This window comes from Artibeus jamaicensis, unplaced genomic scaffold, assembly GCF_021234435.1.
Source record: "Artibeus jamaicensis isolate MK-2021 breed Jamaican fruit bat unplaced genomic scaffold, CSHL_Jam_final scaffold_916, whole genome shotgun sequence".
Lineage (NCBI taxonomy): Eukaryota > Metazoa > Chordata > Mammalia > Chiroptera > Phyllostomidae > Artibeus > Artibeus jamaicensis.
The window spans coordinates 30,161,756-30,188,935 of NW_026522059.1; the positions used below are offsets into that span (position 1 = coordinate 30,161,756).

Here is a 27,180-nt window from a genome sequence, read left to right on the forward strand (position 1 = left end):
TAAGAAAAATCTGGCTGTGAACTCGTTGAATTCCATACTTTAAGATGCTTTAGTCTTTTCAGTTCTCACATTTCATAGTCTAATTTTCTCATTGCTTTTTCAATGAAAACACAAAGCATGATATGATTTTATTTATATTGTGTAACAGTAAATAGGAAGAAAAGCAAACAATTTTTCCCCCTCTAGAGTTGGATTTGGGACTATCCTTTCCAGGATTAAGTGTTCTTAAATCTTGCAAATCTTCCCCTTTAACAGCAAATGCTAATACTTTCACCAGATTAAGTTAATTAGAGAAACAGCCTTAATGCCTTGGGTGTTGCTTATGTCAATTGCCTTCTTCGTGAGGAACTTTTCCTTCTCCTCTTTTGCAATGACTTGGAGCAAGACTGACTGATCATCTCATGTCATGCCACCCCCATGCCCAGCTGTTCTGGAACAATCTTAACTTTCCTCTTCCCCCACACCCAGATCCCCACAATGGCTGGGCAAGCCCAGGGCTGAGGGAGTTCACAGAAAATAAAGACATTTGCTTAACTCTTACCTCTCATTCTGGAGTGTGACCCCCAACCCAACTGCTTTCAGCACAAAGGTGACATTCGGCAAGCTTTGCCCACACCACTGAGTCTCACTGAGACAAACAGGGAGGCCGTTTAAGGGCCCTCTCACCTGACCCCTACCGTGCTGCTCACCTGCCAGGACTTCTGTTCTTTTAAACAGGTTGTCTGGGTGCTTCTCAGTATGCACATTTGTATTCTCTTCAGCCGGCTCCACTTTTCGTCCTGAGTCATAGCGGTGAACCTCACCCTTATCTGTTTCTTCAGGTGACTGGTATGGGAAAAGGGAAAGATTGTAAACATTTCCCTTAATGTGTTTAAAAGATAATGAGTATATTTCAAAGTTGCTTCCCTCCCCCCAACAATAGGTTTAGGAAATAATTGGGATGATCACTTTGCGTAATATTTTTACCAAGTGGGTGAGTCCTATGGCAAACCCAGGTAGTTTTATATAACAGCCAGCACACGTGCAGGAGATAGAGAGTGAGTTCATAACAATCCCAAGGGCGTGGTTAGGTTGTTTTAATTGACGTTTCATGAGATCTGTACCTTCTCACCACTCCTCTGGCCACCATCTCTCTCTGGCTGCTCCAACCCAGTGGCACTGTCTCAATTCTCCTTAGTCCCCTGCCTTGGACAGAGGACACTGTGACAGCTTCCTCTTAGTCCTTCTCTACAGGTGCTCACTAAGGGTTCTTCCTGATCCCACTCTGTGGGGAGTAGCCCTCAGGCTTACCCTGTGGGTATAATTCTCTCTTTCACTTACACATTCTTATGTGTTCATCGAACCCTGAACTAGAGCTTCAGGGAACCTGGGTTCTGCAAGTAGCTCCTATGTGACCCGAAGTCATACCACGTTTCTGGATCTCAGTGTTTTTTCAACCAGTGAAGAACACTCAGGCCCTTGGGTATTCCACAATTCTGTAAGTGTAAATCTAAGATGCTAACTCTCAAAACCTCATCTCCAGTCAGCTTTGTTATCTACCCAGCAGCCCATAGGACACTAACCCTTGGCTGCAGCACTGAATCAGATCAACCTTCTTTTCTATTTCCAACTATTCTTTTGGGCCTCCCCCAAAGTTGTTACTTTTGCACATTCCAAACTGTATCGGTTTGCTGTGCCACAGCCCTGCCAATTTGCCCCTCGCCACTCTCTCCAACTACATTCCTCCCCTGCATTCTCATTTCCGCAGCCTCATTCAGGTCTATAACACATTATATTAGTTCTTGCAACGACCCCATAACTGCACAGATTGGGGGGCTTGTAGTCTCCCCCCAGCTTCACGCCCAGGAGGAAACCTCGCACAGCCCTCTCTATTGCCACTTACCAAAACTGACCTTAACACCTGCGCCTTGGTTCATGCATTTCTCCCAACTCCAATCCAAATCCTCCACTTCTTTCACTGTCCATTTGCCCTTGACAAAGCCCATCCTCATCTCTCACCTCTCTAAAACCCCAGGACACTTTACAGTCTACAACATCAACACATAAATCATCTGTTGGCTTTCTAATCATCAGCTCCATCACTGTCCATCTTGTGTGAATGACCCACAGTTACAATGAAATCTACAAAGTTAAAAAATAAAATGCAAGCCCCACCACTAGAGACTCTGTTTCAGTGGGTTTGAGGTGGGAAAACTACTAGTGATTTTTGTTATTGTTGTTTTTTATAAAGCTCTCCAGACAATTCTATGGATTGAAAACTACTGGGTTAGGCAATCTCAGTTCACACGAGTTGCTTATTCTCTGTGAGCCTGGAGTTCTCATCAGTCATTACTATCGATAGAAAGCACTGTCAGCTGCACTGGGCTATTATTGAAGACGATAATCCTTTTTAGTGCTACTTCTCTTCCTAAGGACAGCCAACCATCTTCATTAGGACTCTGAGCTGGGACTTTCATTAAGACTGACTGTTTTCTGAAAGCCACGGTTCACCTGAAGTGGCAGTCTGCTACTTATGGCTAGACAGTTAAATAACCTTTAAAAGATCTCATCTTCTTGGGGTGCTTCATGGTCATGGACATCTCCAGAAAGAACCGTGAACTAGGTGGACCCATTTGAACTTCAGAGCAGGTGAGGTCAGAAGGTCCCTGCCTCGGTGAACAGAGCACTAAGCTTCCAGTGAAGCTCAAATGTAGTCAAGTGAGATAAAGTGGCTTACTTTCCTAAACCACAAGACACCTTCTAGTGACCGAAACCTCAACATGCTGTAACTTACAAAAAGCAGAGGCTATGGATAAATTATCATGCACAGCTGCACAAAATGCATCACAAATCTCACTGTTCTCTCACATCATTGTGGGAGAACATGAAAAGGTCCTCCCAAGCTTTCACGTACAAAAATAAAGCAGAAGAGGGAAGCTCCCGGGCAGTACACTGCTTGAGTTTTCTCTTTTCTTCTTGTGAAATCCCATCTCTAACCCGCTGCCTGTCAGAAGTACTGACAACTCAACAGATAAGAGAGTGGATTGTCTAGGCTTTAACCTAGGAAAGTTTTCACTGCTCATTAGCACTGCCCCTAGAGATTAGGGAAGGGAAGGGAAAACTCAAATGGGTGAATACTCAGGTGTGTGACGAGGGAAGAAAAGGAGGTAATCAAGTCCTGGTGGCACATGAGGTAGACATAAGCAGCTACTGTGATATCAGAGACTGAGTTTAACCTACCTACATCTTCTCTGTCCCATTGTCAAGAAAAATTACATAATGTCCCCTCACGTGTTTTGAGTCCCTGGAATCATTTGAGAGAGCTAACACTTCAATTCTCCCGACTCAGCTTCCAATCAAGCAGCCGGGAAGCTGCATGCATCTCAGGGGTGTGAGTGTCTGGGGCGGGAGGGCTGCACAGAATCGGGGCACCGTGAACTGAGAGGAATGTCCATCGGAGCAGAGCTTCCAGGTGCTCTGGAGAAGACATGTAAAAATCTAAGGTTTTATGGTATGGAAGCAGGGGCTTCACTAAGAATTCTTTCTATGGTATAGAATTAATCGGAAATACCTTAACTCTTGCAAATATATGCAAAATGAAAGTACCAAAGGCAGCACAGAGGATTAAATGAAGCCAATTAAAGATCTGCCACATCCGTGTCTGCTTGTTTAAATGCCATGGCAATGTAATAGGAGGAAAAGATTAAGAACAATGTTCTGCTTGAACAATTAACTGTGTTGTTTTTGTTTTTGTCACATAAATTTACAACAAACTAGGAAGCATATCTATAATGGTGACATGAATGCCACTGTGAGACCCATACAAAAGCAAACTCTACACTGGTAGTATCCTAAAGGCAATGTCTAAGTTAGCTGTGCCTTGTAACTACAAAATAAAAATGTAATCACTATTACTAATGTTTTTTCATTGTCAATATTATCAATTATCTACCTAGAATGGTATTTGACACATAATGATTAGCCCTCAATAAATCCCCCATAAATGAATGAAATGGATTATTATTACATTGAACACAAATGATACCAGGAATACAAATATATTAAGGTGTTTAGACATCCTTAATTTCTGAGCTCATCTGCCAAATACCTATCTTCTTTATATTGATCTGACACAATTACTTCCTTAAAGGCAATTTTTGAAAATTTAAATCAATGTTTAATCCATTGCTGTCAAGTGACCAGAAGTCTAAGTTAAATTAGATTTAGCTTAAGATACTACTTTTTATCACTGAAAGCCAAAACTGAGTTTCTTACCTCAGGTTAGTGAGTCTAAATGGTCCCTGACCTCTACAGATTTAGTCACGGCAAATGGTCCAAATAAAAACGCAGTGAAACCAAGTGCATGTTCAACATCCACACTGCAAAACTGAGCCACACCCGCTGCGAGGTGCTCAGCCATCCTACCGTCAGCTGCACCTGTTACTTTGCATTTCTCACCTTCTCCCTTCTTTTTTTCTTCATTCATTCAACTTAATACATTTATGGAGCAGCCACCGTGCACGCACCACGCTAGATGTGGCTACCTCAGGACTCACAGAGCTTCTCCTGTCTTTCCTATCACCTGACCTGTGAAGGTGATCAGCTACTGACCCTTCTTAATCCCACAGTGAGCACTCAGTCTGGAGAGAGCCGACCTGGCTGCTCCACATCTGCAGATACAGCCTTCTAGCTGTGTTATTCACCATCCTGTTCGCAGCCACCAGGAAGATGGAGGATGAAGGATGGGGGAGGGGAAAAGAGAGGGGGAAGGCAAAGGGTCTCTGATAAGGGTAGAAAATGAAAGGGCAGGAAGCCCACTTGTGTTCCTGCCAGCAGAGGGGCACCTCTTACTCCAGAGAAGGCCTATCACTACCTGCACAGCACAGCCTTCTGCATCCTATCCACTGCTAAAGCTGGGCACCAACAGGTGGGTGAGCTCCAAAAGGGGCCACCGTGTTGCTTAGTTTTCATAAGCCACATGCTGCCCTGGACTGTGCACAAAGTTGACTATTGGAGTTATTACACGTTTATTTGGCGAATCGCCTCGGTCTCAGCCACTCTAACCAAGTTCAGTCAAGGCTTACAGAATGTTTACCAGGTCTCAGAGGTCATGTAGCCTGCTCTCACCTTTAATCTTCTCAATGATCCATGAGAAATAGGCTCAGAGAAGCTCAAAGATTTGACCAGATCCAGGATTTGAAACCTGGGCCTTCTTCAAACTTTAATATGTATTTTCCAAATTATAAAGCTCACCTAACTCGTGGGGGGGCCAGCTAATTGCAATGTAACATTAATAAGGCCAAAATCACAAGTCTTACAGTTTTCATTAGCTAGTACCTTTGTTCTGTTCTTATTTCTTAATAAGTCAGCTCTCAAAATGAATACTACATAGAGATGCACTCAGAGTCATCAGCATCACTGAAAGAGATCAAAGCTTGCATACTCCGATGATGGTCTGGTGGAGACTTTGAGAAATAACTTATTGCAACTAGTATCTGGAGTCTCCTTATTCTGTAACCTGTTTCAACATAAGTAAAGTCCACACTGATTTTAACTTGGAACAGATTCTTTACGAAAGAAAAATAAATTTTCTTGTCTTGAGCCAAATGAAAAACCACAGGGGTTTTGTTTCTTAATTTGGCTGTGAGTTCCTTAAAAAGGACCACCCTTTAAAAATATTCATATCTGAGCTAGTCCTCAGTAATAAAAGTACAGAGAATAAGCTATCAAGCCATGAAAAGACATGGGGGAACCTTAAATGCCTATTACTAAGTGAAAGAAGCCTATCTGAGAGGGCGACATACTGTATGATTCCATCTATGTGATGTTCAGGAAAAGGCAAAACTATGGAGACAGTGAAAAGATCAGCAGTTGCCAGATTTTAGTGGAGGAGAACAGGCAGAGCACCAAAGACTTTTAGGACAATAAAACGGTTCTGTGTAATCCTATGATGGTGGATACATGTCATTATACCTTTGTCAGAACCCAAAGAATGACAACCCAAAGAATGTAAATGATGGGCTTTGGATGTTAATAACATGCGGATGTAGGTTCCTTGATTATAAGAAATGTACACGCTGGGGGAGGCCACTGATAGTGGGGGAGGCTGTACACGTGTGGGGCCAGGTGGTGAAAGAAACTCTCTGTACTTCCCACTCAATTTCGCTGTAACCTAAACTTGCTCTCAAAACAAAGTCTACCTAACTCACAAAAGGAGCAGTCAGTGGGTAAAAGTCAAAACAATCATAAAGAGGAAGTAAAAGCCATTTACGATAATGTAACAGAAATACCATTTATCCTTACATATTTTTATATGGGGCCTCTTAAAAGGACTATTCCATATGATTAAATTTACAGTGACCTGATAATACAATGCAAGACAAAACCTACCTTCGTCTGAGCAGGCATCTTGTTCTGCATCTTCAGCGTGGTGGTTTCCACTTTTGGAGCAGCACTAGTGAACGAGATCTTTGGAAGTGGCCGAGATGTGGTCAGCTCGGGACTCTCCATGTCCTCATCAGCTCCTGGAGAAGGCGGCAAAGATGAGCCGAGCACGTGAATCAAGATGCGGATTTCCACACAGAGAGACAATATTGTCTATTGTTGACACCGACAGAGGCATGTTCTTTCAAAATACCTGCTCATCAAGAATTTGGCAGTCTTTGCCCTGACTGGTGTGGCTCAGTGGGTTGGGTGTCCCTCCGAGGACCAAATCCTGGGTCAGGGCACACGCCACAGTGGCCATGCCAGGACCTTGGTTGGGAACGCGTGAGAGGCAACTGATCTGTTTATCATGCACATCGATGTTTCTCTCCCTCTCTTTCTCCCTCCCTCCCCTTCTCTAAAAATAAATAAATATAACCTTTAAAGTAGAGAATTTTTCCCTTAAAAAGAATTCAGCGGTCTTCACTGTGATGAACAAGTGATTTAAAAGTGGATCTGTGGGTAGCCTGGCAATTTCAAAAAATACTATTCCCATGAACGTTCTCAAGTAACCCTTCATTTGCAGTGTTCCGTCTTCCCTGATCTGTGAGATCCCTTCCTTGTACATGCTGCTTTTTCTGTTTCAAAACATAACAAAACAATAACCAAAAAGGAGAACAATTCCACGGCGACCCCTATCTGAGGGGGCTGCCCTCGGTCCCCTCCGTATGGCCAGGCTTTTCCGGGGGGCACTGTAGCTCCTCCCTCGTTCATTTCCTCGCCATCTGCTCCATTCTCTCTAGGCAGAGTGTCCCTGCCATCACACTGGTGGTCCGACTTTGTTAAGGTCACCAATGTCCTCCATGTTTCCAGACCCAATGGCATTTTCTGGAGTGGTTCTCTTCTAATCAAACCTCCTAGCCCCCCTGGTCACTTGTCGGCCGCCACCTCCTTCTTGGTACATGATCTCCAGGCCTCTGTGCCTCTGACTTGCTGGCTGTCCTCTCCCCTCTCGACTATTGGTCTCTGTGGCAAGTTCACTCTTCCCACCTGGACACAGAATGTCAAGTCTCCCTTAAGATTCAGCATTAACCGCCGACTGTCATCAGCACTAGTTTTTACTTTTCTTCCTTTTTTAAATATTTTACATTTGAGCATTTCTGACATTCAAGGAAGTGCAACATCCTTTTTAAGTTCACCATTTGTCAAATTTGTAAAATCTCAAACAAACTCAAACTCTGTAATCAAACCAACCTGCTTCCTCAGACAGAAACAGACAGCAAATACCTCAAATTCCTCACAGAAGCAGGTTCATGTAACAGGCAGTTGAGAAACTCAGAGGTCAGGTGCTGGGAACAGCACAATGGCTACGACCAGGGTTTGCTTTTCATAAATATTTTACTATATCAACTGTGTTTACTATATTTGACTATATTTTTACTATAGTAAATATAGTAATGTATTCACTATATATTGCTGTACATAGTACTATATTTTACTATATCAGCTGTTTACTTTCAGCATGTATATTCACTAGATGGAGAAGCAATGGCAGGGTATGCTGGAATGAATGTGGGATTTGGCACTAAAAAAACGCATCAACAAACTTAGTACTGGGCCTGGCATTTATTAGCTCTGTGTGACCTTGGGCAATTAATGCTTGACTATTAGTCTCTTCACCTCTAAGTGGGAAAAAGCCATAACTAATTCCCAGAGGTTCAAATATGATAGATATCTGAAAGTATTTTGTACACATAAAATGATATGTAACTATGTTATTAGTAATGAGGGCTCCAGAAATGCATTGCTCTTTTAGATCAGCTTACCTGGTTTTCCATCAAGGTTTTACATACAACATGCTTGATCTGCTCCTTCTACAATGAATCATTTCCTTACAGAAATTTTTTCAAGGAGAAATAAAAAATTCTGAGGGCTTTCAGGACTAGGGAGTCCTTGGTTCACAATAGCTACAACTATGAATCACCAAAGTAGGAGGTGTGGGGAATGTGTCGTGAGGGAGAAGCAGTTTTGTAAAGTAGAACATTCCCTCAGGCTAGCATTTATGAAGTCAGAGACAGATGTCTGATGTGCCCGAGGCAGCTCTTCTACGGTCTTTATTATCTTTATCAGAAGCAGTCACCCTCTTGCCAAAACCAGAAACCTAGCAGCCTCCTTGACCACCTCTCCCTCAACCCTGACCTTCAGCTCTCACTGTTCTCTGCCTGAGACATCCTACCCAGAACCCAGAAGTTCCTACCCGGAACCCAGATGTTCCTACCCGGAGCCCAGATGTCCCTACCCGGAACCTAGATGTTCCTACCCGGAGCCCATATGTTCCTACCCAGAACCCACATGTTCCTACCTGGAGCCCAGATGTCCCTACCCGGAGCCCAGATGTCCCTACCCGGAGCCCAGATGTCCCCACGTGGAACAGGCCTGCTTACACTATGCTGCCCAGAAGCAACATCACTACCTCCCTACCCTCCACTGTGAAACCGTTTCTCCAAGCTCTCACTGTCACTGAGTCTCTTCTAAAAATTTTTTTAAATTTCTACTTTAAAAAAGGACACACATTTTTAAAAAACAATATATTTTCACTGATGAAAGTTGGAAACATGGAAGTACAAAAAGGAATAAATAAAATTATTCCGCCACCAGCGAAGCATTGCTACATTTTATTTACTGACGTATTCCTAGAATGGTATCTGTTCTCCTATGTGGTGGGCGAGTAACAAATACTTGTTGAATAAATACATGAATAAATATCCTCTGTATCTTCTCATCTTCTAATGAGCTTTTCATTTCTGACACAATATTTCCACTCTCCAAGAATTCTTTCCAGCTCTTACAATGTTCCCTTTTTATTCCTCTTCTTGTTTCACCATTAAAGCTTCTTCCTATCTCTCCCAATGTAACACATTTATAAGATCTCTTCTCATTGTGAGTTTTCATTTTGTCCCAATTTTGGAGTGTGGGGAGGTCTCTACCTTTCATATTACACATTTTTTTCCATAAATGTCCAGGGAGCCTTGTTTGCCTTTTCAATTCTAAGCGGGAAACACTGAAATGCTGACCAGAAGTTCTGGGCACGCAGGAGAGGTTTGTCGGATCGTGGGCATCGTGAGTCCCGACAGACCTGTGTGTTTTGTCGGTGAGCTCCCAATGCAAGTACCCGAGCTGTTTCCTCTGAGTTGATCCAATTCCCCATAGAGTGCAAAGGCCAGACTGTCAGTGTTCCAGAGCTGATAGGGGGAGACAACTGGGAATAGCTCAGCATTGAATTAACTCTTAGCCTAGGGCCTGGCTCTCTCCGTTTTCGGTATCGTACCCCAGCCCCCTCTGTGCCTGGTACACTCCCATTCTAAAGACTCTCTGTTCTACCCTCTCCTGATGATAGAGCTCCAGTTTTCTTCTGAGGTTGAGAGCATGAGTCCCTTTGCTGCATTATGATGGGAAGGAATCAGGGAATCTGCTTGCTGCTGCTGCTTTTTAAAAAACCGTTAACATTTATTTAGTATTTACTATGTGTTAGGCATTGGTCTAAACACTTTACATACATTAATTATGTAGCCCAGTGTGGCGGTACTACTGTTCCCCACATTTACGTGTGAGGAAGCTGAGGCACAGAGCATTTATGTGTCGGACAATTTACCAGGGACACCGCTGGTATAGGCGGAACTGGGATGTTCCCTCGGGCACTCTGGCTCTGGAGTCTCTGCTTTTGACTGCTGCTCTACAATTCACACTCATCACAGTTCTCCTTGGACTGCTTGCCTCTTAAACAACATTTCAATCAGTTATCCTGCGTTTAGTACCACTTCCACCCCCATCTAGGGCCACCCATTCCCGGCCCCAAGGGGATCTCCTGTGCTCAGTGGGTTGCTTCTTGGCGCCCTGCCCCAACCCCACTGCCGGCTGACTCAGCTTTCTCCAGTCTGCCAAGTGCATCACTTCCAGCTCATCTGATTCCCAGCTCTCAGACTGCTGGCTTTTGTCTCCTCTTCTGTTTTGTTTGGCCACGTGAATTTAGGCCCAAGTCCTTCATGTCTCTTTAGCTGAGCATTGAAAGGTATGTGCGTGTGTTCAATCTGCCATCTTTAACCAGAGCTCTACCTTTTAGCCCTAAAATGTTTGGTGCACAGCACTTAGGGTTATGTCACCCATGACATGGTGTTACAATTATTTTTTTCTCTTTTCTACATTTCTTTTATCCGGCTCTTGGTTCCTTGAGGACAGCAACCAAGTCTTTCTCACCCTTGTGTCCCAGGGACATGGTAAAGTGTCTGGCACAGAGCAATTGTCCAGGAAATGTTAAGTGAGTGGGTGAAGTTTTCATCCTCACTAATGCCCAACTTAATTAAGTCTACCCTGGAAAGTACCCTCTGGGCCTTTGGCCATTTTCATCCCGTCCATTTGCTTTCCCACAGGATAGCTTGATAGGAGTGAAAACAGAGATAACACTGGACAAAACCATGGGGTACCCCAGTTTTCAGCTGGGGCTGGCCATCAGCTAGCAGGGTGTCCTGGCTCTGGAGTGGGGTCTGTGACACAGGTCGGCGGCCCAGCACAGGAGTGGAAGAGAACACAGTCTCAAGCCCAGCTCCCTGGTCCTCGTCCCAGCTTCCTTACCTTCTAACAGTGTGCCCTGAGGCAAGTGACCTAATCTCTCTCTGCCTCAGGTTTTCTCCTGGAAAAATGGAGACAGTAACGGAAATGTCCTAACAGTGACGTTAGAAGGGTAGGAACAATGTCTGACCACAGTGTATGATCTACAAAGTTTACCTACAACTTCTACTATTTTTAAGTTGAGAAATAACATCCTCGGGGCAGCGCAAAGGGCCTTCCAGAGTCCAAATGAACTGCTTTGCAGCCATCCTCTGCCCCAGGCTGGGGTCAAAGCGGAAGCAAAGCCAGCCCACACTGAAGCCTCAACTCCATCTGTCTGGTTAGTGGGTTTGGGATTTCAAACGACCCACTCACAACCCCTCTCATCTTGCTGGAGAGGGGCAGGATTAGCGCTGAGGCAGGCCTGTGCATCTGCTTTTGTATATGAAACTTAAGGGTAATCTTGCCAGAAATCAGCCAAATGACTCGGAGGACAGCTACAGATCTCTAACAGCTCTTAGATTCTAAGATCTGTGAAACAGGGACAGAAAAGTCCCCGTATTTATTATTTCCTGGGACATTTTGAAGATGACAGTTACAAAGCACTTTTGAGGTGCTAAGGGGGAAAAAGGAGGTGCCATGAGTGAAATATATTAATAGAGTTGTGGGCCGTGGAGAAACACTCTTTTCACACTCAATCTGTGTGTGCAATATATATATCACTCTCCCAAGAATAACTGGGACTATTTTTACATTAGGATTGCACTGTAAGCTCATTGTTACTGGGTCAGCCACCACCTCTCATGTCTTATTCAGACTTGGCATTTCCTAACTCAAAGCACTCACTCTTACACAGCTAGGTCTCTACCAGAGATACAGCTGGTTTTAATTTGTTCTGGGTCATTCTGAAGCTCAGGCCAACCCCATCGTTAGACATCTACGTCCAGCATAACTTTTACTACCTGTTGAATTTACAATGAAAACTTAAAGCAAGAAAAGTCCTGGATAACACTTCCCTAGCGTGCTGCTGGCCACCAATTCCTGACTTGATCATTACTTAAATATATGCACAAACTCTTTCTCAGCTTCTTAGGGGCCATTCCTGGCACAGGGGAAACATTTACTAAGTACGGTAGACTGCAAAAATGGCCAGGATCCTTTATTTCCCCTTGTCTCCACATCCTCTGCCATGTGACTTGGTAGCGCCTTCATTACAAGGTGGAGTAATGAAAGGAAAGCAGGCATGTGACTTGCTTTGACTGATACCATGGGGTGGTGATGCTGTGCCAGTTCTAAGCCCAGGCTCTAAGGGGCTTTGCACCCAGCTGCTCCCTTGGGATCTCTGCTTCCAGCCTGGGAACAAATGGCTGGCCTGCTAGAGGATGAGAGACCATGTGGACCACAGCCAAGTCTTCCCAGCTGCTCCAAAGACATGTCAGAGTCCAGCCAAGGTCAGCAAAGCTGCATACCCAACCCACAGCTGACCCCAGCCCAAAACACCGACCCATAGGAATGATGAGCTGAATAAATGATTGTTGACATAAGCCTCTACATTGTGAGGTGGTTTATTACACAGCATTACTGAAGCAACAGATAGTTGATAACACTGAGGAGATGAGGCCATCCCTCTGCCATCATTTTTACCTGGCTGCCACATTCTGCCTCCTACTTTTGAGCAATACACTAAGAGTAAGAACGTATAATGCTCCTTGGTTTCATCTATAATCTTCAATATGGGGTTTGCAGTTTGATAAAACTAGTGTTTGAGGGATTTATTTCAGGGTGCTTTTCATGATAACACTATAAAAGCCTTCACACAAAAAAATTAAAAGCTAACATTGACAGAACACTGACTGCATGCCAAGCAGCAAGCTCTCAGAGCCACAACCTCTAAGATGCAACAACCCCTTCAGTCCTCACAACAAGCCTGCATGGAAGTGGCCTTCCATTCTATAAATGAGGAAACTGAGGTTCAGCCGAGTTAGATACGCTCCCGTGACCTCACAGCTGAGGTGATGGAGAGCCAAACTTCACCCCCAGGCACCTGCACTCCAAAGAGCATGCTCTCAACCAGTGTGCGCCTGCCCGTCTCCCTGAAGTGAGCTCCAGGACACTGTGCTGTGTGCGTCTCCATGTATGTGCAAGCACGCAGCATGGCGGCGAGAGGGGCAGTAGCCAGCCTTACCCGAGCCCGATGCAGAAGCATAGTCATCGTCATCAATGGGATACACTCCTGAAGCATCTTCAATGGAGCTGTTGTCGAGGTACATGTCTTTATCAGACGTCAGCTCTGCCCTCTGAGGAAGGAAAGAAAAGGTATTCAGGATGGGGAGAAATGACCAAATGCACTTAATTATCTTACTCTTCAGGTTCACACTGCAGTGAGCAGCCTGCTCTCTCCTCCATTCTCTGAGCCCCCATTTCTGGCCCTGCCCTTCCTCAGGACCCCCTGACAACATGCATGAAGGGCTGAGCTTGGACAAATGTCCCCCAGGGAAGCCCACGTGGCCTATCCCATGGAATGAAGATGGCACAGAGACCTCAGCACCCATCAAGTGCATATTTCGTTACATTCCACCAAACCCGAGTTTCAGTGGTCCCAGTGCCAGTTTTAAGCCATCTCAGGCATTCACTTTGTCACGGAGTCACTGCTAAGCTCCTTTACTGGAAAGCTACAAAACGCTGAAATCATGTAAGATGTTCTTGGGGATGTATACAAAGGCAGGGTGGTACTTAAGCTAAATCAAGGTTACCAAGTGTTCTTAGGCCTGGTCATGCTCAGGGCCAAGAACTCCCTGGCCTGGCAGCCTGGGCAGTCCAGAGCTTTCTGCCACAGCCCAGACGTGGGCAGATGCCACGCAGGGAACCCTACAAGGAGCAGTGCTGGTGAGGCTCAATGACAAGGGCGAAAGCCCACTGCAAGCCTGCTTCCAGGGCTCATTGGCTTGGCAGAGCCTTAATGACAAACGCAAATAAACCCACACAAGTCCATTCTTTTTATATCGCTGGCACTTGGTAACAGCAAACCACACGCTGAATGTGGAGAGGGACCGCTCCCTAAGCACACCAGTTCCACAGCTTCTCAGCTCTTCAGTCAGAGTGTTAACATTAAAATCCAACCTAATCATGTCAGAAAGGTCCCATGCATGATGCATGAACTGAAGGCAGAGTAGACATATATTCTTTCAAATGGTTTTTAGTAAATTGGTTATTTTACCACCAACGGCTTATTAAAAAGCCCAGAAACAAATAAAGCCAACTCATAGCTTCTAGACAACATTAGTGTTTGGAAACAGGTAACGCCATTATTGTCCTATTTTTAAAATTCAAATTGAATGTTTGTTCCTAATGAGAATTATAAAAAATGTTTCCCTCACTGCATTGGCTTTCATCAGACTTCCTCTTCAAAGGAAACTTCCTGTTCCGTGACTGGGGCCTCCCTGGGACTACAGACAGGCCCGCCCTCCACAATGCCCCCTCCAACGTGAGAGAAACTTTATTCTCTCACGTTTCAGCTGCTGGCTACAGACACCGGAGTGTTTTAAACCTGAGCCCATATTTCCCACCAGGCTTCAGGGCCAGGCTTCCCATACATGGAAAGTATGGGAACCCATTTCATTTGAGCCACCACGCGGGCACATTCTGAGAACTGAAACCTTAGGGACTGGTTTTCCAGTGGACGGGCCTGCAGGCATTGAATGACCACCCTGAGCCAAGAGCGTGCTGGAATTTTTCTGCTAGAATGGTCAGAGTTTAACTCTGCGATCTGAGGCCATCCTGCATTACACCGTTTCCAAGGCTATCACCATTGCAGGCTGTAATTCCCAAAGCTTGTGAACCGCATCAAGAGCCCTGCATTCCATAGCTCTACTATCAACTTGAATGACCCCTGTTACCCTCACAGCTCCGTGGAAGGCAGAGACTGGACCTCCGGTCATCATTAACCTACCTCCACTCCCCACAGTCACAGTACCTGGCAGATAGGAGGCGCTCAGTTTATGCTGCTTGGGCTCCATGGGCTTCCACCTGAAAGCAATTCTCCGTCCTGCTTGCATTAACCTTTGTCCTGTGCAACTCATGTGGAGGGCCTTCTCGTTCTTTCTAAAATCTCGCCCACTCCAAAACAACCTGTGACTTCTTCAGTCCTCATGTGCTCCCTAGCTGTAAACTACTGTTTTGGATTTTGTAGCATATGGACAATTCAAGGCATAAACTGTCACTGTTACTTTTAATTGTCACAGATGTATTTCTCTTGCCCCTCAGCTCAGCACCACTCACTGAAGGCAGGTCTTCGACGGCCTGTGTATGCTCCCTTACCCTCTCAAAGTGCATGGGTACTTAATAAATATTTGTCATGGAGATTAACTAAAACAAATTAGCCTTTGTCTCAGGTCCCTGAGTTAACACATGTCGCAAGATCCACCACAATTCCTATCATTAAAATCCCTCGCGTCCAAGCCTGGGTGATCATCTTCCCCATACACATTGTACTGTATCCAATTAAGTAACCTAAGAGTTGGAAAAGTAAGTGAAAGTCCGTTTACATGTTAGCAATTCATTGCATAACTTTCATTTTCCTCGTGACTCTGTCAAAGAAGTTTGAGGTGGCATGGGTATCACTAAAATATTTCATCCCTGTGTATAAATTAAATTTCTGTTCATTAGGTGACCCAGCTGACCAGACGGACACATCTGTCAAACTAACAGGCAGATGGATAGAAACATCTCCCAGAGACCCTGGCCACCTCCCAGTTCGCACAGTTCAAGCACATTGAAGTAGCCTGACAAACAACGGACTTCGCCAGGACCCCGGGCTCCTTATGAGGAGCTGTCAGGCCTGAATTACTACAAGAGGTGGGGCGGAGGTCTGGGTGTGTCTAGAGAAGCTGACTTGCCCTTGGCTACTTGGGGTTTGCAAGACTCACAGACAATCTGGGAGCTAGCAATGTGTTTAATGTGCTTAAATGCAGCTAAAAGTATTTGCTCCTCCATCACCCAGTGGGATGCAAATAATTCCACACCCGACTCAGAGTCACCTCCCGCTCTAATGTCAGGGGCACCAAGTGTGTAGAAGGAATTCCCCAAATCCCTCCAGAGAGTCCAATTTAATAATAAGTAGGCCCTTTCACTTTGTAGCAGACAATGCTCAAAGAAGACCTCCAGTGTCTTTTCTTTAAACAAAAGATACCTTTCCAAACATGACACATTTCTTTTTGTGAAGACTCACACTGGGCTGAAAGGATTTTTGCCATTAATGTGCCTGGAGAAGGAAGTGAATTATGCACCAGCATTTCCTTGAGACAGGAAAACGTGCATCTCTCCAAAGCCATCAAGAGTAACTCAAGACAACCGCTCTTACACCTAGCCAGCTGCCTGCTTCCCGAAGCAGAACACCTCAGGGCACACTCCAAACATCCTCTAGCTGCATGAGATAGAACTGCCGGTCTAAACCCGCCAGGAGAAAGGCGCAGAGGCAAGTCCCCGAGTGCAGAGAAGCTGCCCTCCTGGAGGACTTCTTGATTAGGCTGTTTAATTTGGGACTGACCATTTCTGGGGGGCAGTGTCAGTACCGTTGGCTCATAGGGCTTGGAGTATGAGCTGGAAGAAAAACAAAGCTGGGCTTTCAGACCTTTCCCCCTTGGCTGATGGAAGACGGGCACACAGGAGAGCAAAGGGGAGTTGTGGAAAGCAACTAGGCATGGTGAGGGGGCAGGCTGCAGACTGAGATGTGGCCCGTTCGGCCAAGGAACCTGAAGCATGAAGACAAGGCAGTTCTTCCCAGAGGAGGATGACTTCTGACTCAGTCTGTATCCCCACAGTGCTTCGGAGAAAAGCAAGGGACATATTTGTCTCCTACCTCCATCCCTCCTGTTCTAGCCCCCAAACTGCAGCAACTTCATAACCTTGGGCCTGGACCATTACTCAGAACCCCCTACTTGGGCACTTGCTCAAGTCTTTGTCCTTGAACCCATTCTCTGCAGAGGGACCATTCCTAAACATGACCACATTTCTCCCTGCTAGAACCCCTTTCTCTGCTCCCTATCATCTATAGGATAAAATAAAAACGCCTTAGTCTTGAAAGTTCTTTTACCATGTGGCCTCACCTGCAGTTCCAGTGCCAGCCAGTGCCACTTCTACCCAAACCTCCGGCTCTATGGCCAAAACTCCACTGCGACCTGGTGACACCAGTTGCCTTTATATAAGACCCCTGAGAGGAAATACACCCCTTTATGGATGAAAGTTGAGAAAAGCAACTGTGATATAGGTCCTACATACTTGAGGATGATGAAAACTAGTATTTCGTGAAAATGATTCAGCCCACATGCATATGGTGTTTGTAATAAATAGGAAGAGAAATGTTAATTCTATGCATAAAAGACCATCAAGTGCACCAATCTCAGCTTTAAAAGAAATACCACAAACCTGTCCATTTTCTCAGCAAAGAAAAGCTGCGAGACAGCAACTGCACAGATCTAATCGTCAGATTTTTCTCATGTAGGTACGGTCTGCATGTAACAGCTCTCACGCTTCAACCTGCAGATGTGGAAATCTCGTATTCTGAAATCTGAGGCCCTCCTGGAAAGAAACACTGCTTTATCTCCTACGTGCACGCCCTCCCAACGCCTTCAACTAGTGCCACCGGGAAGGTAATTAAAGCTCAAAGCAGTGCGTGTTGAATTCACACCATGGTTTAAACTCAGGTGCGTGACAAAGTCAGAAAGGAGAAAACCTAACTACTTATGAACACCGTCCACCCCAGGACCCAACCTTCAGAAAATGAGTCTTTGCACCTAACAGCAAAATACTCACACTGCCCAGTATTACACTCCGTACCACTTCACAGAAAACAACACTCGGACTATGACTCTTCATTTCAGGATAAAGGCACGTCCAGTCCTGATTCAAATTCAAATGTGTACTCACTTTTACAGGATTACAAAGTGTCAAACTGGCTGTAATTTTAGCTTATCTTTCCAGAGGTGACTAACTCAACTATTTTATTACTAACACACATATTAAATGAATTAATTTCTCCCACACACTCACTCAGAAATGATATACTTGCCCTTAAGATGAACTTTCCAATTCTGGCCCCCGTATAGCTCAAAGGAACATATAATCCTAGATCCTGGCCAGACATTATAGACATCAAGATCACCTATTTTTTTTTTCAAAAGATACAGAACACCACACTAGCAAATTAACTTGACATCATCCAGTCTAGTTAGTGGTTGCCTTCCCCTGGGCCCTTTCTGTTGCCCTGTAATGACCCATAACATTACAATGTCAAAGCCATTCAGCTTGGGGTTCAAAGGCATTGGCTCTAGCTACCTGTTAAATGTTTCTTCTATGCCAGGTATTTTGTGCTAAGCGTGTTTTATAAGCACTGGCACATTTACAAGTAATCATCTCAACAATCTCTACTACAATCCAAGGAATTGAGGCTTGCCCAAAGACCCACAGCACAGACGGGAGGGCAGGGGTTCCAGCCCATCTGAACTTCAATGTGCGCACTCGTCAGTGTTGGCCCTGCTGTGTCCACTTCTCCCTCCTTTTGCTTGTGAATTGCACATCATCATAAAAAGGCCCTGAGAAGAACAGTAATATAATCGTGTCGAACTCTGCTTGATTCAGCACTTCAAACTTTGGCCACGGAAATTCTCCCTCCAGAATATCTACTGAACATCTTTTAGAACTAGCATTCTTGGCATCGTATGAGAAAATTCTACGTTAGTTAAGAATTCTTGCTTGAGAGTTTCTTCTCTGCCTGATCTCCTCTAAGTTCCCCACGTGGAAGAGGCCTGGAGCCATGTACAGCCAATGCCATTCATTCGTTTTTAGTAATATCTTCTCTCTGTCAGGTGTCCCTGTGAACCAAAGATGTAATCGAAAGAACCTTATGTTTATTACTAGAAAAACATACTGTTGTCCTTGAATGCATGAGGTCTGATTGATACATAAGTTTATAACCAAATATTGTTGTATTTACAAACACTTTTTTAAAGGTTTTATTTACAGACAACTACCAGTCCCTAATCATGTACCAGGCTTACTCTTACCATCTGTATATAATACATACAAAAGCCAAGGTCAAAGATGAGGTCACACATGAAAAAAATTTTTAAATCTCTGCGTAAGAAAGGTCTTTAGCTCAGAACTGCCTCAGAAAGCTACAGTAGGTTCTTAATTAACTACACAGAAAACTAGGCCTTTTCTTTTAAGAAACACTTCAGCACACCTTCCTGCCACAGAGTGGGGGTATGAATTTAAATCATTTACTGGTGCATATTAGGAATATAAACCCAATTCTGAAAAAAAAACCCAGGTTATATGAAGGCAGAATCACATTTGGCTGTGATGCGTGAGGCCGAAGGAGAGCCAGGCTGCTCATAAAAGTGTAAAGTTAAAATAAAATCAAATTAAGAAAAGTCAAATCACAGGCAACTGGAGACAAATTCGACTGGTTCTATGAACCTTTGGAAACAAATCGAGGTGGGGCAGATGGGATTCCTACAGCCTATATTCCTTCAAGTCTGAACCAGTCGCTTGGAACTCAGCAGAGGCTGGATTTTCCTGGTGGATGCCTCCCCTTGTGTGGGACTCTTTCTCATCACCTAGAGTGTACATTTCTGGAAGAGGGCCCAGACCAGCACCAAGTCTGAGGTTTTCTACATGCCTACCAGGCCGATCACTGTGCTCTAAGAGCCTGGGGAGGGTAAATGCTCAACAAAAAGCACAGAGGTCACATTTTTCTGAAAGGCTGAACCTGACTGTTAAGCCATTTGGTGAAAGGAAATAATCATATGAGGCCTGTCTGGAAACAGTTCAGCCATTGTTAATATAACAAGAAAAGTCTGTATGACATCAATGTAACCTGGCAGCCCAGCAGAGTGGACTGGAACGTGCATGTGTGAACGATGATGACTTCACTGTACTAGTCAGTAGGGGGCCGTAGATGCCATTGAGTGAGCATGTGTACTGTGTGCCTGTCACGTTCAAAATGACTGAGTGAGTACAGCAATGGATCTGCACCAAAGTTTGCATTAAGCTTGAACATTCCTCCAGGGAAACTATTTGGATGATTCAGAAGGCCACAGCTATGGGCAACTGATGATTGGCAGCTTCATCAGGACAACGCGCCCACTCATGCATCACATCTGCGGAGTTTTTTTGTGAACCATCAAATCACCCAGCTGACTGAGCCCCTCTACAGCCCAGATTAGGTGTCCTGAGACTTCTTTCTTTTCCTCAGACTAAAATCACCTTTGAAAAGGAAGATATTTAAGACCATTGATGAGATTCAGGAAAAACAACGTAGCAGCTTATGGCTATTGGGAAAACTATGTGAGGTCCCAAGGTGCCAGCTTTGAAGGGGACTGAGTTGTCCTATGTTACAACCTTTCTTACGTCTTGCATCTTCTTCAATGTCTCTATGTTTCATATTACATGACTGGATATATTCTGGACAGATCTCAGACTTTTGTAAGAAGTTGCCTGATTACCTCACACCTGGGAAAACTAAAAACTAAAACCAAGTTCTCTTACTAGGTCTCTTTTAAAAAGAGCAACCTGGAACTCAGCCTTATAACCAACTGTGAGGGGGACTGCCAGGAAGGTAAGTATGACCTCAAAAGACACGGACAACTCAGGAGCAATGCCCCCAACGGGCCAGGGAGACACGGCACTAGTCTTTGGAGAACATTTAAATGGCTTAAAAGCATTTTAAAAAGCAACACTGAGCTAGTGTACTTAACTGTAGAAATTTTCCTCTTTGTGTTAAAAAAAACAAAACCAAACCCTGAATATGGTTCAAAGCAATTAGATTTCCTAGCCAACAAAGCTCAAATTAAATCTTTCTTTAATAAAATGCTCAGCGCAATAATCAGCCTGTTAACAAAAACAACAACAAAAACTCTTGCCAAAGGATCGCTTGGCTCATCTAATTATGTATTTATGATTAAACAGGATCAATATCTTTCTCAGAAAAAGTGCCTCACCATATGTATGTCGGTACAGCTGGTGCTTCACAATTATTTTTCGTCCTATAATGTTTGTCTGTTGAGTCTCCAGAACAGTAACTGGGCTCCATAAGTGGTTTGCTGGGTAAATTGAAGAGCATCTCAGGTACGATGACCCAGAAGAGATCATATGCTTATCTGACTGAACACTGCACCCGTCCTTCTCTCCCGGACATCAGGACACACAGAACAAGCAGGAGGCAAGCCTCCCAGTCCCGGCTCCATTTCTCTTTACTCTGCAACATGGTAACAATGAACAGCCCTAATCACAGATACTCAATGAGAATATGCTCATCCACCAAGAAGCCTACTGCTGGCACATCACCTACGAACTCCTCTGACCCGAACACCAGTTTCTTCTATAATAAGCCAACATGTCACAAAGTTCTAAGAACCCTTAACTAAATAAACTGAGCAGAAAGAAATCTAACCTTTGCCCCCAAATTCCCAACAGCCTGCATCGTTTGTACGCTAGAGAAATGACAAAGACAACTATTTCCCAGAAAAATATCTCACCTGGAAGGAACTTTCACTTTATGTCGTTCTGAAAGTTCTGAAATATTTGAATTACAAAATTTGATCAATAGCCTTTAAAAATATATTCCTCCTGAAATCAATTTATTGCTCATACCAAACAAAAACTAGTCTTCTTCCTCTTCTATCTGCAAGTCACCTGGGTGGAGGGGGTGGGGGAGGGTAAACAACAAAAGCAGAATACTTCAACAGTTCTTATTTCTGTTTGTGGGAAGGGTTTGGATTCCTGATGCAGACAGAGAAGGAAAGTGACCTTTGTCTTGAATTAAATTTGCTGGCAACAGAAGCAGGCCTCTCCAAAGCAACGTATATGAAAGCCACGCCCGGGACTTCGCATAGGATTATGTTGAATATGCATGACACAGAAGAGGAAAATGTTCATTACTTACAGATGTGCTCCAAGCCCTGCTTTCTTCCTTTTTTGGAATATCAAACAGAAAGAAAAAGTTTGGAGCCATGTTATTATAAGCAATGCTGCCTCCCCACCACTCAAACTAGAATATTTCAGTATTTATTTTGCTATCCATATGACCACAGTTTAGACTAGAGTAAAAATAGAAGCCATGTGAGCCTAACCTGAAAAGTCCCAAGTGCCGGAGAAGGTCAGTATTAATATATTCTAACCGAAATAACGAGATTCTGTTTCCTGGCGGAGTTTGGCAGGAGAGAAGGGGAAAAAAGAGATTTGGAGTTTATTTCTAATTCAGAAGTGTAGTGTAAAACTACCATAATGGAACAGAGTCCAAGACAAGTGCAGGATGCCAACAGACTCTGGTTTAGATCTAATAATTCACTCTAAGGGTTTTTCAACTGCTATAATTGGAGGCCCCGAGGCATAGCCACCTATACCTCCACCCTGTCTAGGGGCTGAAAAAATGCCCCAGGAAGCCTATGGGACAGGAAAACGGAAAGACCCTAGGTCCAGAGGGCGGACCTTGCCCTCCAGGCTTGGTGGACGCAGAGAAAGAACCTGTACTCCACAGCAGTTGATAAACAGACTTTCCAAATGAGTCTGTACTGCAGAGTTCTAAGCTGGCACCGAGACTAAATGGGAACGGGAATAGGGACACTTGATTCCTGGCTTGTAATGAGAAGCTTGGGCTATTCCCTGGATGCCGACTAACAGAAATTGGCTTATACCCTTTGGAGAAGCACTCTGGTAATGCATTTTAAGAAAATCTGAAATCTGATTTCTGAAATTTCAGAAAATCTGAATCTGAATCAAAATTCAGATTTCTGAAAATCTGAATTTTGATTCAGATTTCATCTGATCAGAAAGTTCAACTCTCAGGAATTATCCTAAGGAAACAGACTAAAAACAGGAAAGCTGAGGTGTTGGCTACCATGTTGGAGTAAAATCACTGGCTGTCGATCACACCTCAGTTGAAAAGTGGAAGCGATCACTGAGACAGCCTACATGCCAACTACAGCTGTGCAGCTGTGTCAGTTACGTATGATGCACGGATTTTCTCAACATGGCCATGAAATGTCATGTACCATAGGGCAACAAGGAAAAATGTTTAGACTACACACTAAATTTAAAAAGCATGTGCTATTGTAATATTTTTTAATATCACAACTCTATTAACATGTCATAGCCATTGGATCAAGCATTGAAATGGGACTGGAAAACAAGGAGAGGAAGGGCGAGGTGGGCTTATGAATGCTGTTTCTCCTAAGTGATGTTACTGTTTCATTTAAAAAACATAAATATGTAAATATATATGGTGTTAAATGTACAGAAAGCACAAGACTAATGGGTCATGGTCATGAATGACCAAGGACCAGCTTCCAGTGTACAAATGGCTTCTGAAAACTTAATTATTAACTATTTAACAGTAAATGCATTCAAACAGAGACAGGGACATTATATTTTTAAAATCTAAGAAAAGTATCATATAGGTATATAAATAACAGGCATGAAAAATACTTCATACTTCAGGAAAGTGTCACAGAATGACACAACCGTGCTTGGGCCACTCCTGCTGAATTTTCTCTGAAGTCACAGTGAAACAGAAAGCCAATCACGAGATCCTGGGTTCTAAAATTTCCTGGGTCTAATTACCCATCTCATTAGCTACTCTTTCTTCCTTGCTTATTTAAAGCAAGGAAGCCACTCTGTGTCAAGGTGAGGCTGCCGGGTTTCCCAGCAAACAAGTGGGCTTCCAGCTTGGTCCCAGGCAGCGGTGGCCAAGCCAGCAAGCCCCCAAGATGTTCCACGCTGCTCCCAGTTTTCGGGGCCCTTCCACTATACTTACCTCATCTGTCTATGAGGGGAGCCTCTCACTCTGCCTGTCCTGCTCATTCCAGAAAACCTTTGGGTCAACATAGTGACTACCTAACCTAGCAGGGCTTTTTCAAAGATGATATTTGCAGCTGGTTGCTTACACTGGGAAGAAACAAAGCTAAGCAGAAGGGGATAATCAAAAGGTGATGAGACCACTGATTTCAACACTGGAGTCAAACTCTGCTGAAGTTGTAATACTCAAAGCCAAGTTGCAGTGGGGTCCCCACTGTGTGCCCAGAGATTATTCACATTACTGGTATCTACTGGAATAATACCCTGATTCTGTCCAAGACTCACAGCCCCAGGCCCTGGGTTTCTTTTTATTATATTATAAAGGAATTTCTAAAGTACATTTTATTGATTATGCTATTAGACTTGTCTCAATTTTTTCCCCCTTTGGGCCAAACTTTTCAACCAAGTAAAGTAAACAATGAAGGCCAAGCAGCTCTTTTAAAAAACTGTATCCTTAATGGAGGAACCAGGAAAGGATTTAAAGGTACGAGAGTATGTGATGAAATCCACCAGAGACCCTGGATGAAATTCCCCAAGAAATGGATGGAGTCTTCCCAGGCCTTCAACATGTGAGGCAGGAACATGGGCTCCCAGCCAAAAGGACGCGCTTCACGTGGAGTGTGCACGCAGTCACGGGTTCTGTGCGGTCTCTAAGCAAATGCACTTCAGAAGGCACTTCTCTTAGTGTCTGCAAAATTTATTTGAAGGTAACATTTATGGTCTTGCCAAATGAAGAGGAAAGGAGACTTGTGGACAGAGATATTTTTTCCAGCAATGATAACATTCTTTATTGACTGTGCAAACCAACATGCGGCCAAAGCCTTCAAAAGTCCAGAGTGTAACCTAATCCGCCTCAGTGCTGCCTTCACCTTTCTGATCCACTGGAACCTCCATATGAGGACACTCTGCCAATGGAACCCTGGACGCCTGTTCTCATGATTTCAGGATGTGGGGTTTGAGGGGAAAGAGGAAACTGGGAAAGATGGTAAAGTTATATGCTCAATTAAAAAATAATATTTAAAAAGCACTTTGGAGAATAATTTTTAAAAGAGCATATTATTATTATTATTATTGCCTCCAAACGAGGGGGTGATTCATGGTAACTCAGTGATAATTAAGTCTCAGTTGGAACATACATTCAAAATCACCATTTCACAAGAGACATGGCATTTTGTTTTCCAAAATTATGGGGCATAAAGAAAAGCAAATAGTGATGAGTCAAAAACCCATCTGACCACCTGGAGAAATTTTTTTTCCTCCAGATGAATCCAGTAATAAAAGGAGCCTACCCGCTATTTCTCTCAGTTCTGAAGCAAGCCCTACCAAAGGCCTCTGTGGCGATCTGGCATCCAAGGGTACCAAGTAAAAATTGATGGCGATAAACCAAACACTGTTTTCTAAAAATCCCCACATCCCCAGGATCTTCCATCTTTTGCAAATTAATGAGTCCCCCTATTCCTGCAAATGCCTTCTGTGAAGTAACCAATGGCAAGGTCTATGTAACACCTGTCCCCCCGCCCCCCGCCACTCCCTTTAGGATGAAAGCCACCTGGGCTACCTGTTACATCTTCATTTCCCAGAGAGCCCTACTGAGAATTAAACACCATGGGAGCACAGGCCACACGAAAGGTCTCTCACTTGGACCCTGTCTCTTCCCTTTTGAGATGGGGCTGTTTCTAATAGAGTTACCTGCTCCAAGCACCCCACCTCCAGAGAGTGCCTCTGCCCAGAGTCAAGTTTATGATTTAATTGGAACAAGATCAGCATGCAGCCTGAGAACAACCTGGTCGTGGCGCTCAAGTGTTAGATGCCCATGAAGACGCGTCCTCTCCTCTCCACACACGTCTCAGGATACGGAGGCTGGGGAGCTATCAGCTTCTACGTCTCACATCGAGAGAACACACCTTCCTCTAGCCAAGGCTCTGGAACAAAGACATACTTCTGACTCTTCTTGCTGCTTAACCCTACACAGCGCTTGTAGAAAAATAACTTGCCTCTTGCCCCTGCTGCTTTAGAGGCTGAATGACCACAGCTGCCCGGGTAACCTCGTCTGGCATTCGAGCCAACAGCACCTCACCTAATAGCCTTTACTCTGCCTGGCTGCTTGGCCCACCGATGACAGCCACAATCCCTTCAAGTGGAGACATTGCAGCATAGCCCCCATGGAAACCCATTTGGAACTGTTGAAGCTCATACCAAAGAATGATGTTTTTAATACAGATTATTCTTTTAAAATCCTTTACAAAAGGAGCTGTAATCAATCGTGCTGGGGGCCTCTGTAAAAAGCTGCCACTTGGAAATCACTAATATTGATTCTTTTCCCTTTCACGGCTTTTAAGGAAACAATTCCATGCTAAGAAACCATAATCAATTTCTCTAGACTTTGCTAACATGAAACAGTATTGAAATTAAAACATAGTTTTAAAAATTAAATTAAAACATAGTAGGTATAAGAAATCCATCCATTATCCTACCTTTCATTCAAGGGACATGTTTGCTTTTACAAGAAAAGTCGGTTGTACAAATGCAATAATTATTAAATACTGATTAAACCTCAGCAACTCTTGGAAGGGTTGTTTAGCAGGTGACATGAGCTGAAAGATTAAAGGGAAATCTATCTTCATTTGAGACCTGGCATTTCCCATCCTTCATTTGCAAGATAATATACTATTTTCTCTGTGCCTATTCTTAGACAAAACTCTCAATCATAAGCCTGTGTTTACAGACCTTCATGATTCCAAGTGGTCACATCCTGACTGAACTTGCAAATTCCAGAATATTTTAAGTCTTTTCACAGGAATTATAGTAGATATATTATTCTGTCAAATTCGCCTTTCCACATTAGGCCTCTTAGAAACTCAAGCATTTCAAGAGGCGAAAAAGTCAATATTTAAAGCTACAATGTGCATAGAGTGTAATTTGGCATTTTCATTTAAATTATATTAAAAACCCTCGCCAACATCATGAGCCAATTTCCAGATTAGACTTTAAGGAAAAGAACAATTTCATGTAATATCTGTTATCTGTACTTCTGTTTATAAAAAAGAAACCCAAAGTCTTTATGAAAATGCCGTACATAAAATAAACACAGAAGTGAAATCTAAGTAGACTGACAGCCCATAATACTCTGTGTCAGCATGGTACTTATCGCATGAATGAAATTAGATCTGATCAAATCCAAAGGGCTGGCAAAACAGGGAAAAGGCCAAGAAAACTTAACTACCATTTGTTTTGTTCCCAAATAAGAGTAATTTCGATTCCAAGCAAGGAGCTGCAATTTTTGTGGCAAATATCTGATACTCATTCAGGTTCCACATTCCT

General features: G+C 43.8%; 1 protein-coding gene across 1 annotated transcript in view; it reads right to left on the reverse strand.

Moving 5' to 3' along the window:
• Positions 1 to 27,180, reverse strand: part of SDC2 (syndecan 2) — a 108,547-nt gene that overhangs the window by 475 nt on the left and 80,892 nt on the right. The window contains exons 2-4 of the mRNA XM_037131103.2: positions 13,193 to 13,304; positions 6,370 to 6,503; positions 690 to 825 (exon numbers count right to left, since the gene is read on the reverse strand). Of these exons, the coding sequence (XP_036986998.2) occupies positions 690 to 825; positions 6,370 to 6,503; positions 13,193 to 13,304 (382 nt within the window). The remainder of the gene's footprint in view (positions 1 to 689; positions 826 to 6,369; positions 6,504 to 13,192; positions 13,305 to 27,180) is intronic.